Below are 15370 nucleotides of genomic sequence, written 5' to 3' on the forward strand. Positions count from 1 at the left end.
GGACGTGTCAAGATGCTGCCAGTTACTTAGGAGGAGAGTTACCGGTGATGGGAGGGACGCTGCTGGTTGGCTTCGCAGCTGGTCTCTGGTGAGCAGGTATGTTATAGTCGTGAACAAGAGAAACCACATGCAAGGCTTGTCCTCCCGTGGTGTGCCCCTGGCAGGCCCGGCTCTCCTGTGCAGGAGCATCTCAGAGCCGGTCTTCTCGCTCCGCTCGACATCACGTTGTGGAAGTTGGGTGCTCTGGCCAGGCCTGGCTGAGGACATCCCGAGGGTGCGGTGGCCTCCTGTGGTGTGGGCCTGGGAGGGGAGCAGCCCACCCGCCCCCACTCTCCTACCCCCTTCTTTAGAGTAGAGGCCTTACACCCTGTTCTTCATGTTCATATGTAACGGTTTAGGTGCTAGAGGCGGGAACGCAGTCCGTGAATTTAGAGCGGACTCACACCGCAGGGCCTTTTACAGCTCCACTTCCAACATGATTCCTTTCTGGAAAGCTTGTTCACACCTCGTGTTCTCGCTACTTCTAGAAAGTCGGAAAGCTGGTCAGCACACCCTGTAGGTAGCTTCACGGAGATGGCTCTGAGACAGGACTCCAGAGTAGCGTGCTGACAGGGGTTCTCGGCCCTGGAAACGTCTGCACACATTCCAAGGCACCTGGGCAGCTCTCTTCCGGGGAGTTAAGTTCCTCCCTCCTATGAGACCAGGTTTGCGCTGCACGGCTCAGCGGCAGAGCCGGCCTCCGCTCGTCCTTCCCTGCCCGCACCTCATATGGGCCAGGTTTTCAGTTGTCTGTTGAAAGGCTGGGAGGCCCCAACCGGAAGCAAGCTTCTCCAGATGAAAAAACCTGTTTTAAAGGAGGGCGTGGCTATATACTTACTCCAGATGTTTGGCCGTTCCACGTATCCGAAAGTCTCCATAAGTGTATAAAATGGTGCATGTGTGATTTTAATTTCCCTGTGATTTTTATTTCCTTGAGAAAGAGATGTCCATCAATAGAACACCTTTTGTCTTTTCTTAGATATTTGACCACCGGCTTTGTGTGTGGAGACGGTGTGTAAGCTTTTAATGAGTGGTTTCTTGGTTGGGTTTTTTTTTTTTTTCTAAGATTTTATTTATTTGCTAGAAAGAGACACAGTGAGAGAGGGAACACAAGCAGGGAGAGTGGCAGAGGGAGAAGCAGGCTTCCTGCTGAGCAGGGAGCCTGATGTGGGGCTCGATCCCAGGACCCAGGGATCATGACCTGAGCTGAAGTTAGATGCTTAACAACCGAGCCACCCAGGCGCCCCTCTGGGTTGGTTTTTTAAGGCATCAGGTGATTGTTTCTCGGCTAACACTCCGCGTTCAGATTAATCGGCATCACCCATACAGCCGTCCCGTGGGAGCGACACTGCTCTCACCACCCCTTCTACAGGCGAGGCAGTGCGAGGGCACAGAGGGGCCACCTGTGTGGATGCTCAGGACCGTGAGTAGCAGCCTCGGGAGTCTGCCCAACGGGTGGCTCTGGGGCCCGTATGTGGTAGAAATGTTGGTCATCAGACAGGTAAATGACAACTTCTAGAGAGGAATTTCCTATATCAGGACTTGTGACAGAGCTTTGGGGGAGCCCCGTTCATACGTCGCTTTCCTTCCTTATTCTGTGTTCTCAGGGTGGGGCAGCCTTAATTTCTCGGAGTCCCTTGGTTGGTCTTTTTGTCAGGGGTCAGGCTTTAGTGATACCTCCTCCACTGTGGTAATAAAAATGACTCCAGATGTTGCCAGATGCCCCTAGGGGCTTATCGTTACGCCAGTTAAGAACTCCTGCCTTCGATAATGTGTGATAAATGTTGGCTGAAGAAATCTGGCGGAGTGTGCAGTTTTTCTGATTGCATCACGCGCTGTTGACAGCCACAGAGTGACGCAGGTGATGTCCCACCCCAGGACATCCTTCCTTACACGACATTGGGCCTCTCAGAGCACGTGCTGCCAGTGCCTTCCGTCCCTGGCTCAAGGCTTGGGCATGGGAGTTTCTAGTCTTTCTCCCAAGGTGGTTATCAGAAACTGGGCTCTTTGTTCTTAGGAAGACACATACTTGAGATAAGCCACCTTAATTACAGAACGAGCATATGTGACATCCTCAACTTTGTAGAGAAGTTTTTGCCCAGAAAACATTTTCATTGATGACTTTCATTAAGTAAAATCCTTGGCATATCTCTTGGTGGGAAGCCCGGCCTTCGGTAGCAGTGTGCTTTGGACTCAGAATGTTGGCGGGACTCTCACCTTTGACCCCTTTCCCTTTGTCTCCAGAAAGGACCGCAGTGTGAAATACCCCGAAGACCTTCCCATCACCCTTCCTAATCTGCTGAGGTTCATTCTGCATCACTCAGACCCCGCTTCCGCCCCCCAGAACTTAGCTAACCCTCCTACCAAAGAGTGTCTTCAGAGCGAGGCAGTCTTCCAGCAGGGGCACATCTCCCACTTGGAGAGAGAGATCCGGAAGCTGAGGGCAGAAATCAGCACCCTCCAGCGGGCGCAGGTGCAGGTGGAGGCCCAGCTGTCCAGCGCGCGCAGGGACGAGCACCGGCTGCTTCGGCAGAAGCAGACCCTGGAGAAGCAGCACAGCCTACTCCAGCGGCACAGCGAGCAGCTGCAGGCCCTGTACGAGCAGAAAACCCTGGAGCTCCAGGAGGTGGCCCGGAAGCTCCAGGAGCTGGCCGACGCCTCGGAGAACCTCCTCACTGAGAACACGTGGCTCAAGATCCTGGTGGCAACCATGGAGCGGAAGCTGGAGGGCAAGGACGGCGCCACAGCCCTCTCGGCCCCCCGAGAGGCCACCTCTGACCACCCTGAGCCTCCGGGGCCCCCCCGGCTACCAGGCAGCAGCCTCCCGCCTTCCAACAGCAGCTCCACGCTGGCGTCCGAAAGGAGCAATGAGAACAGGACAGACTAACTTTTAAAATACATGAAGAAATCAGAGGTGAAAACTGTACATTGGGAATATATTTATGCAAATTTTATTGAAATTTATTGTAAATAAAGATTTTCTCAGTGGTCTAGAAAATCAGCTTGAATGTCATTCAGCGTTTATTGAACAGGGATGACATCCCTTCCACTTATTGCACAAACTTGGTAGCTTTAAGACCGAAACAGTAGCACAGCCCATTTGAACATCTGTCTGAAAGGTTAGTCTGGATTTTCGTGGCTCAGTGTCAAAGAGTTCCCTCCCCATTCCCCGACTGTTGCTTCTGTGATGACATGCGGGATGAAAGGCTGATTTCCTGACTGACCCATCAGAAGACCAGAACACAACAGCTGGGCCATTCAGAAAGAATTCAGCGAGAGGTCATGACTTCACTAAGCCATGTGAGCGTGGGGCTCTGGCGTCAGCGCTAAAAAAAGCAGCCATCGATCAACAGGAACAGTGAGCGCTCTTGTGTGGCTGTTCACTGCCTCTCCAGGCACTCCCACTTGCCTCGCAGAGACCCCCACCAGTGGGTGCCCCCCCACAGGCGCTGTGCGCTGGGACCCTGACCCGGCAAAGATGTTGGCCCTGGCAACCAGGGTGTAGGCGGGATGAGGGAACCTCCAGGAGCAAGGCCTGGGAGCAAGTGAAGGTTCGTCTCGTCAAAAACAGAACTTCACTGGCGCCGGTTAAAACCTCAGGGCAAGTCTGACAGTTAAGAGATCACGTTCAGGGTCAGCCTGGGGCAGGGGCTGCGGGGGGGCGGTCCTGGGTTCCCCAGGTGAAGGCAGCCTGGGTGCATGCTGCTGGCTGCGGAAAGTCGAGGTAGAAAGCCTGGAAGTTCTGAGATGCGAGTGGAATGGATCAGACATCCCTGCACCTTCCATGTTGGGTCTCAAGGGTCCTTTATCAGAAAACCAGCCTTCTCCCTGATCGTCCCTGGGGCACCTTTGAAAGTGCTGGCCCCCTCTGGCCCACGGGCCCTCTGAGGGTCTCTGGCTAGATTCTTAGGTTCAGCCACCCCCGTTTTAGGGGCCAGGGACATCTCTCCTGTGCCAAAGCCCAGCTGCCTTACTGGGGCTCCTCAGTAGTCCCCTGGGGCAGCTCAGACTGCTACCAGCTACCCTTCTCCCAACTCCCAAGCTAATTCTTCATGTTTGACCCCCAATTTAAGGGTATGCTGCTAAGATGAAATGTTCCCTCAGCTCCCTCCTTGGGGTTCCAGAAAGATGATTAGTTCAACATGCTTGTTAGAGACTTGGGGGAGCCCAGAGGAGCCACCGTCGGCCTGACCGGTGCTCCGTGATAACCCCACGCTGGCCTCTGGTTTATGACCCAGGGTGCCGACACAGGCCGCGCTTTCATCACAATAGTGGAGAGTGTGCTTCTGGTGGTGGGATTAAGGAACTCTGCGAGTTCACTGACATGTACACAAGATGCAGGGGTGGGGGTGCTGGCCTGGCTGAGAGCCACCATGAAGACCCTGTCCTTAACCTGAAACTCACTGCCCCTGCTATGCGCCCTCCCCAGGGATCCGCAAAGGGTGGGCTGTCGGGACGCCGTCCGGGTGCCTCTCCTGGGTGCTCGTTCCCTCGGAGCTCTTCGAGCAGGGTCAGGAAGGAGACTGTCCTAGGTGACCCGCTGGGAAAAGTGAAGTCTAATACCCAGCAGGTGGGTGCTGCTCAGAGAAAAAGGAATGTGTGAAAAGGAGGAGGGGGGAACCCTCCAAGTCCCCTCCCCCACCCCTCCAGTGCAGAAAGTATTAAATACAACAACAAACGAAAAACATGATTTCCTCTTTCCTGGGCCAGCTGGGTTTCCGATAAAGGTAGCAGTCACAGGCGCTGGTGTTTCTAGCAAAGCCTATGCCAAGTGATGCTGGCTGGGGGCGGAGAGCGGACAGCAGTAGGGGGGAGTGCTCTGCGTGCTCTAGAAACTGCTCTGCTACCAGGCCACCTGGCAGCCCTCGGGACGCAGGCCCTGGCCCGTCCTTCACCGGCTTTCAAGCAGTGGCGGTGGCTTCCTTGCAATAACTCACTCTCAACAGGAACTGGTTATTTAGGACCAAAAGAGAGGGGGGCGTGGTTCTTGCATCCATTGCTAACCAAGCAGAAATCTTCCAAGCACCCCAGCTGGTCGGCCACGAGACTTAACACGGACACGTCACGTCCTCTGCCCCCCCCACCCTCGCCCCCCCACGTATATATTAGAGGCCCCTGCCAAGTGCAGTGTGGGCCTTCCATGTCTAAGCCCCCCACCCCCGACCCCACAGCCTTGAGTCAGCTTATCATGACTATAGTCAGTCCCATGTGCTCTACACAGTCTTTTTTTAAAAAATCAGCAAAAAAGGCTTAAGCACATGCTTCCAGGGCCTATTTACAGCTCTGTTTGGGAGTTCGGCGGTACAGTAGTAGCTCCATCAAAAACAGGCTCAGCTAAACATTCAAGTAACAAAAGCGCTACAGGGTCATGAGCCCCGGCAAGGTCAGGCCTGCCCACTGCCTGCAATGGGCAGTCCCACCGGGAGGCCAGGGGGCACCCAGGGCCACCGCCTCCTGGCTACTGAGGACAGCCAAGACCTCGGGAGTCAGTGCATGCGGTGATGAAGCCCAGCGAGGCCATGCCAGCAGGCGTCACGCCGTCCGCAGCAGCTCATCTGTGGTGTCGCCCCTCCCACGCCTCTCCGCTGGAGGCAGACAGGCCTCAGGGCCTCCGCATCCCAGCTCAGCCGTGGACTTCTGGGCCGCTCGGGGTCAGCTTGGCCTTTCTCTCCACGCACGGTCCCTTGGCGGAGTACTGCACCAGCAGGAAGGGCTCCTTGGTCTCGCCATCGCCCACGATGCTCTCCTCGTCCTCCGACTGGCTGATGCGCTGCAGCCGCAGGTAGCACCAGCAGCCCAGGATCAAGGCCCCCAGGGCAGCGATGGCAATGAGGATGACGATGACCGTGACCACGCCCGTGCTGGGGCTGTGGTCCATAATAGACATGGTCAGCGCCTGGGGAGGCTTCCAGGGGAGGAAGCGCGTGCGGCTGTCTGCTCAGCGAGGCTGGAACCCAGGCTGGACACGAGAGCCCTGAAAAACAAAGCAGGGTGAGGTTCCACTGGGGGATCCCACGGGGCCCGGACAGCTCCCAAGCTTGGGGGTCCGGGACTGGGGGACCTTGTTAATCAGGTCTTAATTAAGTCTGACCATCCTGCCCTCGTCCTAGCGAAAAACACGCCGGTCGGCTTTCACCGTTCCTAGCTCAGGACGTCATGCGCGTTCTCTTGGCTCCCAGCAGCCCACTTCCACCTCTACCCCTGACAACGTCGGTGCACCTGACACCAAAGAGGAAGTCACCCTCTCCCAGCCAGGGAGCCAGAGATGCAGGAAAGGGGGCCCATGACCCCCAGGCCCACCGCAGCCCCGCTGGAAGCTGGAAGAGGGTCTGTTCGAGGGGATTGTCCTGAAAGCCCAGCCTGCCGAGGTGTTCAGAAACTGCCCAGGGACCAAGAGGAGCCAGTGCTCTGTGATGGCCAGACACGCGAGACTCGAAAGCAGGGACGTGACCTCAGCCTCTCGCTCCGACAGGCGACATAGGTAACTCAGCCAAGTCTTCTGGAACACCTGGGAGAGGGTGCAGCCGATGACAGCCTCTGTCCACAAGGGAACTGTGACCAGCCAGGGAAGAGCCCTCAGCAGCCCAGTCCTGGAACGCAGATGCACTTGGGGCAGCATGGGGGAGGGCAGGCGAGAGTGGGGCAGACCGACCCCTTCCCGCACCGAGCTCAGCGTCAGGGGCAGGACCCAGACTGCAAACAGATAGATACATCAACGCCTGTCACTACAAACGCATCGGTGCCGTGTCAGGAACACAGGGGACTGGGCGTCAGGACGCTACGTTGGGTGGGGCAGGCGATACCTGGGGAGGTGAGGCCGAGGCTGAGCCAGCAGGAAGAGCCGGCCCCTGGGAGGTGCATTCCTGGCAGGGGAATGGCATCTGCGAAGGCTCAGAGGCAGGAAAGGGCCTGCTGGCCAATGCAGGAGCTGGAGCACCAGAAGCGTGCGCTAGACCACCACCACCTCACGACCACCCATCTTAGACAAGCCTCTGCACCTCACTGGGTCTCAGATTCCTCCTCTGTGGATGCGGCTGGTGAGTGGCCACGGAGAGCCGGCAGTGGGCAGCACGGCAGACTGAAAAAACCCAGACTCTAGGTGACTGAGGCAACCAGGCTCCCCTGGGTCCCAAGACCCTGCGCTTTCTAACTTGTCCTCCTCACCACCCAGGAAACAAATAACAGTAACAAGCACCCAAGTGTTTGAGGGTGGGGAAAACCCGGTGCCGCCCTCAGCACTCCGTAAGAGCTGGCTGTTGAATTCACTTCTCTGGGAAGACGGACATCAACCCAGGGAGAGAGCGGTGGAAGGGAAGGCTTTCCGCCCATACAGGATGGAAGCTGGCATCTTTGAGCAATAACAACCTTAATTAGAAGTGATTCTTAACCCAAACCAAGGCCAGGCTTGCCTGAAGGTCGACATCCCTGGACTCTGTCCAGGGACCAGCCAACCTCCCCACCCCAGCCCTGAGTACAGCCCTGCCACCTGTGCCCACATCTGCAGAGACGTCCTGGGCAGGAGGGGGCGGGATATCCCTAAAGTCTGCCCCCTTCTTACCACCTGCAGGGTCAGGCTGCTGTTGTCCTTCTCCAGGGGCTCCCTGGCCCACCCATGTGGGTCCACTGGAGCCAGGGCCCCTGTCACTCAGAGGAAAAGCCTCCAGTCCTACAGGGCCCGAGAGGCCGCATCCCCATCCCCTGCTTCTCCCCGGCCACAATGACCTCCAGGCCTTTAGCCGGACAGGTCTCTCTGCCCCAATGCTCTGCTCCCCCAACCCTTGTTCGGCTGGGGCCACTATGCCCTCCTCCCAGGGGACATCTGGCAATGTCTGGAAACATTATTTTTCTTGTCACAGCTGGCAGTTGGGGGAGGGGGGTTCTAGTGGTATGGAGTGGACAGAGACCAAGGATGTACTAAACATCCTATGGTGCAGGGGACAGCCCCCACTAACAGGGATCCAGCCCCAAATATCAACAGTGCAGAGGGTGACAAACCTGGGCCCAGGAGGGCGTCCTTGTCCTGTGCCCACACCTGCTCCCCACCACCAACCAAGAAACTTGCTTCAGTGTATAACCCTGGCTTCCCTGGCAGCCATCTGGTTGGCCCCGGCCTCCCCCATCGGGCTGTGCACTCCTGGAGGGGCCCTGTACTCTGCTAGGCTGCCAAGTGCACAGGCTATCCTGGCCTCTTCCGTCCCACCACCCCCTCTGCCTGTCCCCTCAGGCCTCCGGAAAGGACAGGTACTCCCCCACACCCCCCAAAACCTGCCAGTTGTGCCCAGTGAACCTCTCTTCCTGCTACGGACAACACCTGCCTTGTCCCTCCCCCTGGCCCTCTTGTGTCCAGCGCCTGCTAGGGTGCTTACCCGTCTACCAGGCCCCCAGACAGGAAGGCAACGCAGTATCAATTCAGAAGGGGGAAGTATGTGTGTGTTTGGGGGCAGGAAGTAGGAAATCAAACAACAGCGGCAAGACCTGAGGTGGGGGGGAACCCTAGGGGCCAAACCTGCCACAGAACCTAGGAGGCACCTACCAGTCCAGGGGGAAGCCACATGGTCCTAGGACTGACGGGGAAACTGAGGCAGAGGCTGCCCCAGCTCAAAGGGACATTTTGAGGGGACTGATGACCTCAAAACCCTGTTTGCTGCCCTCCCCCTAGGTCAGAAGGACACTCATCCCCAAGTGCACAGAGCCATGGGCACGCCTGGCCTGTGCTCGTTGGCGCCACCCTCCCCCTCCCCCAAGTGCGCTGTTTGTCCCCGAATGTGCTCAGCAAGTATTTCCCAAGATGATGGTTTAAAAAAATCAGCTCACATCATCCACTGCTCAGAACCCGCCCTGGCCTCAGCAGAGGAGCAGAACTCCCTGCCTACCCCCGGCTTCTTCACGCCCTTCCTGCCCTCCCACCTCAAACCCTCTGAATTTTCTGTTCCTTCTGCCTGGAATGTTATTCCCTGACTGTCCCATGACTGGCTCCTTCCTATCATTCGGGACTTTCTCCGTGGATGCCTCTGGGGGGTGGCAGTGGGGTTCCTTCCCAGACCACCCTGGCTCCAGACGCCCCACCACCCCACACCTGCCGTCGCCTTGCAGTACGCCACTGTGGCCACGGTGACCCCAACCCTGCGATCATGCTCGATGAATGACAGCTGAGTGTTTCAAGCCCAGAGACCTAGGGATGAGTTAGAGGAGCCCCAGCCCTCATGGGGATCGTGGCTGGCAGCTCCCACCCCTGAACCCGCTCTTGAACCCAAAGCCAGTCCCGGGACCCCTCTGCATGGGTCCCAAGACCCATGCTGTCCCAAGAGACTCCAGAAAGCTGGCAGCCCGAGTGTGAGGGCAGGTGGATTCCCAACAGGCCCGAGCCTATGAAGGGGCAGCTGTCTCCACGTGCTAGGAGGCAGGGAGAGGAGGGCGCCTCTGGGAACCTGACCCCAGGGAATGTCTGAAGCATGAGGGTGGCCGGCTGGTTCCCCCTGACCCACTGTGGCCTGGGCTGGAACCTACTACCCACTTGGTTTGCCTCTCCTGATGTCCCTCAGGCCCTTCTGAGCCATGTTTCTCCTGTCTGTAAGTCAGCTGACCCCCTCACCCTGATCCAGGCAAGCGCCCAGGGTGGGACAGGCATGGCCACAGCTCCGGGCTGGGTCGACGCCCAGGATGGCTTGCAAGAAACCGGCACCCGTTGAGAACAATCATCTAAGTCGCTTAACACTCATTCCATACACTCGCTTCATCCTCCCAAGAACCCTGTGGCGAACAATGCTCATTGGTATCGGTCCCACTTTACAGATAAGCAAACTGAGGCACAGAGAGTTTGCATGCATTGCCCGAGAGTGAAAAACCAGAATGCAGCTTGTGACCCCAGAAGTGCAAGCCCAGAGAGCAAAGGAAGGGGCCTGCAGCTCTGGGCGCTCTGGGGTGGGCAACAGAACATATGCCTCCACCCCCAACCTCTGCAGAAGCTCCTGGCTGGCCCCTCAGTTAGGGTGAGGGCTAGCACTGGAGGCCCGAGGCCATCTGGATCCCCAAAACATACAGGACCAATTCTCCACCCTCCCACTCTGTGGACTCTCAGTCCTGCATTCCTGGGCCAAGGGTGGCCTGACCTCGGATCTTACCCGCAGGTCCTGGAGAAGCAAGTTCTATAGCCCAGCCCTGCCAGTCTGCTGAGGCCCCCACCGGGCTCCTCACTCCCCACCCCCTCTGCCCACCAGTGGGTTCAAAAGGACAGTTCCCACCTCAGCCACCAGCCAGCTGAGGGTAGACAGATGCCTTCCACTGGCCTGCCGACCCTCAGAGTTCCCAGCTTAGGTCTTCCCTGGTGTAACACTGGGTTCCAGTTACCTCCTCTTTATGAGACCCCAAAACTGAGCCTTAACCCCAGTCCACAGGTGACATTACCCACTCAGGGCCCGTGGGGCCGCAGCTAGCAGGAGAACAGATTCAACCCCCACCCCACCCCCCACTTCCCCAGCCCACCTCCCGCCCCTACAGTGAACAGTGAGTTGTTCCGGGCTGTCCCAGCAAACTGCTCCTCATGGCCTTGGTGTCTTGGTGTGCGAAATATGTGCTCAGTCCCTCACCTCTCCAGCCAGGCTACAGGGGAGGATAAGCAGTGAGAAGAAATGTGGAAATGGAATGGGTGAGGGGGGAGGCACTGGGTTTGCATGTCATCAGGTGCCACACCTTCCTGGTGCCACAGGGAGGACAGTGAGCGCTTAGCATCACCTCTGCCTCCCACCACCAAGGACCTGCCTCCCAGGAGGGTAGAGAGCACAGTCCAGGCCCATCACCACAAACAACCTCTTCCTCAAGGCCACCTGCCTTGCCACCTTCTCGCTTAATTGGGCATATCACTAGTGTCACTGTGCCCAGCAAGACACCAGCTCACCACTCCCACCCTCCACCTGGAACTACCCTATTTACAAGGTAGCCAACCCCTCCCCGGGGATCAGAGGAGCAGAGTTTGCAGCAGTGCCCCCAGGGGTTAAGCCATGCCCTTGGGCAACAAAGACATTTGCCAGGTGTGCCAACAAGCCAGGCTCTGCCCCTTCAGGGGACCCCAGTTCACACACCAGAAACATCTCCTGCCTGGTTTCTGATTAGGAACATAGTATGGCAGAGGGTGGACAGGCTACTGCGGAGCACAGTCAGGATGCAGATGGGACGTCTTCTCTGTGCCAGGTCCAAGCAGGTGCTGGGACCCAAGGACGCATGGCAAAAAGGATCCTGCCCTCCAAAAACCAGGACCGAGAACAGCACGGATGCAGATGGGAAAAAGCATCATGGGGCTGAGGCTGTGGACAGCCATGTATATATAGCCAGGGTCCTCTGGGCCTCCCATCACCCACCCAATCACACCCCATCCTCCAGAAGAGGAAGCTCGCACCAGAAACCCCGGAGGGTCCCTGAGGGCAGAAGAGGAAGCTGGTGCAGACTGAGCCCAGGGACTGCCCCAAGGTCAGTCTGGGTCTCCTGGGGCCCAGGCCTGCGGCTCATGCCCCCAACCTGTGAATCAGCCACTGGCCATTCTCACAGGGTCAACCCACTTGGCCAAACAACTTTGGTAATAACAGAAGATGCCCAATGAAAGTTGCCAGTGACATTCTATGTGCCAAACACATAGAAGCTGAGCACGTCACACGGATCCTTTCTCCTTCCACCCTCAAACAACTGTAGGGTTATCATTAAGTCCACTTTGCAGATAAAGAATCTGTGGCTCAGAGAAGTTAAGTCAAATTGCCCAAGGTCACACAGCTCAAAAGTAGCCGCCCAGGGAGTCAAACCCCGGCAGCCTGGATTCCAAATGCCAGATTTCAACCCTGACATAAAAATGTCATATTTTTGATCCCCACCTCCCTACTCCCCTGCTTCAGGCCCAGGAGCCTGGTAAACCCCGGTGCATCCCCCGCCGGGGCAGGCTGAGTGACAAGGGTTCGATGCTGGGGACACAGGGATGACAGGCGCCCCGGCAGCTACCGCGTGCTGAGCGCGGGCGACGTGCAGGCGCGGTGCCAGGCGAGCTCCACGCACCCTCTCATTTAACCCTGCCAGGCGACGCCCTCTCCCCCACTCTACCAAGGAGCTGAGCGAGGCTAGAGAGAGGAAGGGGCTCAGCCCCCTGGGCGACGGCTGGAGGGGGAGCGACAGCTGGAGAAGCAACTCCAGCCGGCCCGACCGGGGCGGGGAGGGGGGCGGGAGGACGGGAGACCACAATACCCAATCATGCCCACGCCGCGCAGTCACCGCCGACGAAACTCGGCACCAAACGCAGCGGCCCGTCCTCAGTTCCCCACCTGCGAAAGGGGCTCCAAACGTCGCCAGGACCCGCGCTCCTACCCCTGACCCCCGGAGTCCGCCGGACCACCCTGGGGGATGCTAGGACGCCCGCCTCCTCCGCTAATTTTAAATACCCCGAGGCGTCCCGAGGACCCGTTCCAGCGGCCGGCCTGGGCAGCGGAACTGCGGGCCGCGGTGGCGGGCTGGTCCGGGGGGGGGGCGGTGCGGGAGACACCCGCTCCCAGCAAAGCGGCCACCGCCCCCCGTCGCCTCCTTTGTCCCGATCTCGCCGCAGCGCAGCGGACAAAGAACCCCCGCCCGCGGGCGCGGCCCCCCGGAACAGACCCTCCTCCCGAAGCCGCGCCCCCGCCCGGGCTGCCCCTCCCCCGCCGCAGAGACACCCCCCCACCCCCTACCACGGCCCACGGGCGAGCCTCCCCGCGCGCGCCCCCAGCCCACCGGGGGCCGCTCTTTCCCCTCCCCCGAGCCCGAGCCCCCGCCCGGCCCGACCACCCAGCCCGCCGGGCTCTGCTCACCATTGCGCCGCCCGCAGCCCGGCCCGATCGCCCCGCAGCAGCCCCGCGGACCCGGCTCCGCCCGCCAGCCAGCCCGGTCCGGCCGCCGTGCACCGTCGGGACGCAGGAGCCCCGCTCTGCGGCGGGCGGGGCATCTCCGGTTCCGCCCCGGGCGGAGGCGTGGCCCGCTCGGAGCGGCCAATGGAGGCCCGCGCTGGGGCGGCGGGGCGGGGCGGGGTCACGTGCGCGCGGGGCCGGGGCGGCCCCGGCGGGGCGGGGGCTGCGTGCAGCTGGCGGCCCTGGGGGCGGGGGGCGGACGCAGCCTGGGTGCGCGCGGATTGGGCGCCGGTGGGTGCGGGGCGCGGGCGGCAGCCCGCCCTCCCCCTCCCGGAGGTTGCCGTGATTCCCGCTCACTCACAGAGAGGGAAACTGAGGCGCGCCGCAGGTAGGAGTGTTGTCTGCAAACGGGGAGCTGCGGAACCCTGGGCGGGGGCAGGGAGAGACGGGACCTTGGAGTTGAACGTCCTAGTTTGGGAACGGAGCAGGTCATTCATTCGTTCGTTCATGCATTCGTTCCACACTCGTGCGTCTGTTCACTCCACTCTGCGGAACACCCACCAGGTGCCGGGTTCGCCGGTGGCCGAGGAACAGCTATGAGCAGGACCAACAAGGACCCTCCCGGCACCGAACTCTCCTTCAGGTGCTGGCTGGGGCTGCGGGCAATTTGCAGCCCCTTGGCCGCTTATAATCATGGCTCTTTAACCTAGTAAGTCCGTGATTAGGTCCCCGCACTGCCACGCGCTGTACTGTGGCTCAACACATTTTTATCCACTCGACCCATTTTACAGATGAGAAAACCGAGGCTCCAGAATGCTGAAGTACACAGCCTCCTCGTAATGGAGGCAGAATTCCAGGCCAGGCCTTGTAGCCTGGACACATCAAGGTGCCTGTTAGTGCACCAGTCCCTTCCTGTCCTCCCAGGAAGGCAGTCCAGAGAGATGATAGCCCCTTTGTGGCCAGCTGGGGCCTTCAGAAGGGGTGAGAGGGGGTCCTTTGAAGGCCTCTGTGCCCAGGTCCTCCACAGCTAGGAAGGTAGGAGGAATACAGGTAGAGCCATGATCCTGGGAGCTGAGGGTTCATCTGCCGTCAGTGTCTTTCCCAGCCTCAAGCAAAACCTCTAGGAGTTGGAGGGCCCAGACCTTGGCCTGGTTGCCGGGTCCTGCTTACTCTTCCCTCTCCAGCATGGCTGGCCTCTTTCCTTTCTCGCTTGCACCAAGTTGCTCCCTTCCCCTAAGCCCAGCTCCAGGCTGGCTATCCTTGAGACCAGATCAAGCATCTCAGTACAGTGCCTGCTCCTGGCTCTGCCCAGCCCTGCCTTCAAAGGCTCCCCTCCCGTCAGCCACACCTGGGAGCCCAGAGCAGGGGGAAGCAGATTCTTCCCACGGAGCCAGTTCCAGAGCTCTCTGCGTTCCCAGTGTTAGGTTGGCAAAGACCTCATTAGTGGTGAGGACGTGGGAGGGCCAGGCTCAGAACCCCAGAGCTGACATAGAGGGGGCTCAGATCTAGCCTCTCCTGCCTGGTAGCTTTGGAAAAGCAGCCAGCCCTTTCTGTCCTTCATTATCATCTGAAGTTGGGGGCGGGAGTAAGGTCACCATCAGGGGGTGGTTGGGAGTCCCATCAAGTGCCTGGTGTAGAGGACGCAATCCACCCTATTCACTGTTAACATTAGTAACAGGGTCAGACAGGTGTGGAGTGAACTTGGGCTTCCTCATGTAGAATTTGGGCAAGTCACTGCACCTTTCTGAGCCCCAGGCTTCTTGTCCCATGAAACCCACCTGTGGGATGCTGAGGTGTGGAGGGCTGGGAGTAGGCAACCAGAGACCAGCCTCCATCTTGCCCAGGGTGAGTTGTTTCAATAACAACAAGAATGCTAAGTGATGATAATAGCAGACAGCAAGCACCACATAGGCACACACACATTTTAATCCTATTTTATAGATGGGGAAACTGAGGCACAGAAGCCCCCTGGAGGTCTTGTTGAAATGCAGGTTCTGTCTCGGTAGGTCTGGGCCTGAGGTTCTACATTCCTCACAAGCTCCCCGTGATGCTGGTGCTTTGTGAACCACACTTGGAGCCCCGAGGGGCTATGGTACTCACTAGAGGTCACCCAAAGTGGTGAGCTCTGAGCCTGGTTTTATCCCCATATGGTTGGCTGTAGAGTCCTGCACTCTGCCTGCCTGCCTGGCCCCACCTTTCTTCCCTACAGAGAAGCAGCAGGAAGCAGAGCTCCCCTCCCCAAGCCCATTTCCTCTCTCAGGGCCCCCTGCCACCTCCCTCAGAGGTGACATCTGGCCCTTAGAACCTCCCAGCCCGAACCTCCCAGGGGTCCTCCCTGTTGATGGCATGGAGCCTCTCACAAGTTCAGTAGCCAGGAAGATAATTAAGGGCGAGGGATGAGTTCACCCTGGCTCCCTGGGGCTTGCTGGGACCCAGCTGGGCCTGCCCCATGCCAGCCCAGCCCTGTGCCTGCTTTC

General features: G+C 58.9%; 3 protein-coding genes across 8 annotated transcripts in view; 2 read left to right on the plus strand and 1 right to left on the minus strand.

Moving 5' to 3' along the window:
• TXNDC11 (thioredoxin domain containing 11) overlaps nt 1-3037 on the plus strand; it is a 60315-nt gene extending 57278 nt beyond the window's left edge. For all 4 annotated transcript variants that reach the window (XM_082714092.1, XM_082714093.1, XM_082714095.1 and 1 more), the window contains one exon: nt 2284-3037. In XM_082714092.1, the coding sequence (XP_082570218.1) occupies nt 2284-2926 (643 nt within the window). In that variant the 3' untranslated portion in view covers nt 2927-3037. The remainder of the gene's footprint in view (nt 1-2283) is intronic.
• On the minus strand, nt 2968-13020 carry SNN (stannin). 2 transcript variants are annotated; one of them, XM_082714118.1, is made up of 2 exons: nt 12858-13020; nt 2968-6013 (listed from the first exon to the last, which is right to left on the minus strand). In XM_082714118.1, the coding sequence occupies exon 2, from the start codon at nt 5924-5926 to the stop codon at nt 5663-5665; it is 264 nt and encodes an 87-aa protein (XP_082570244.1). In that variant the 5' UTR covers nt 5927-6013; nt 12858-13020; the 3' UTR covers nt 2968-5662. The 2 variants fall into 2 exon arrangements, with proteins under 2 accessions (XP_082570244.1, XP_082570245.1); XM_082714119.1 differs by lacking the exon at nt 12858-13020 and adding an exon at nt 12339-12662.
• A 123-nt stretch (nt 13021-13143) lies between these two features.
• LITAF (lipopolysaccharide induced TNF factor) overlaps nt 13144-15370 on the plus strand; it is a 104204-nt gene continuing 101977 nt past the window's right edge. The window contains exon 1 of one of the 2 annotated variants that reach the window (XM_082714107.1): nt 13144-13281. The gene's annotated coding sequence lies outside the window, so the exon portion shown is untranslated. The remainder of the gene's footprint in view (nt 13282-15370) is intronic. The other variant, XM_082714111.1, reaches the window with a different exon arrangement.

This window comes from Mustela nivalis (assembly GCF_964662115.1).
Source record: "Mustela nivalis genome assembly, chromosome: 19".
Taxonomy (NCBI): Eukaryota; Metazoa; Chordata; class Mammalia; order Carnivora; family Mustelidae; genus Mustela; species Mustela nivalis.

Bases quoted from the DNA above. Each gene is read 5' to 3' on its own strand.
- SNN (XM_082714118.1), bottom strand. From the start codon at position 5,926: ATGTCTATTATGGACCACAGCCCCAGCACGGGCGTGGTCACGGTCATC.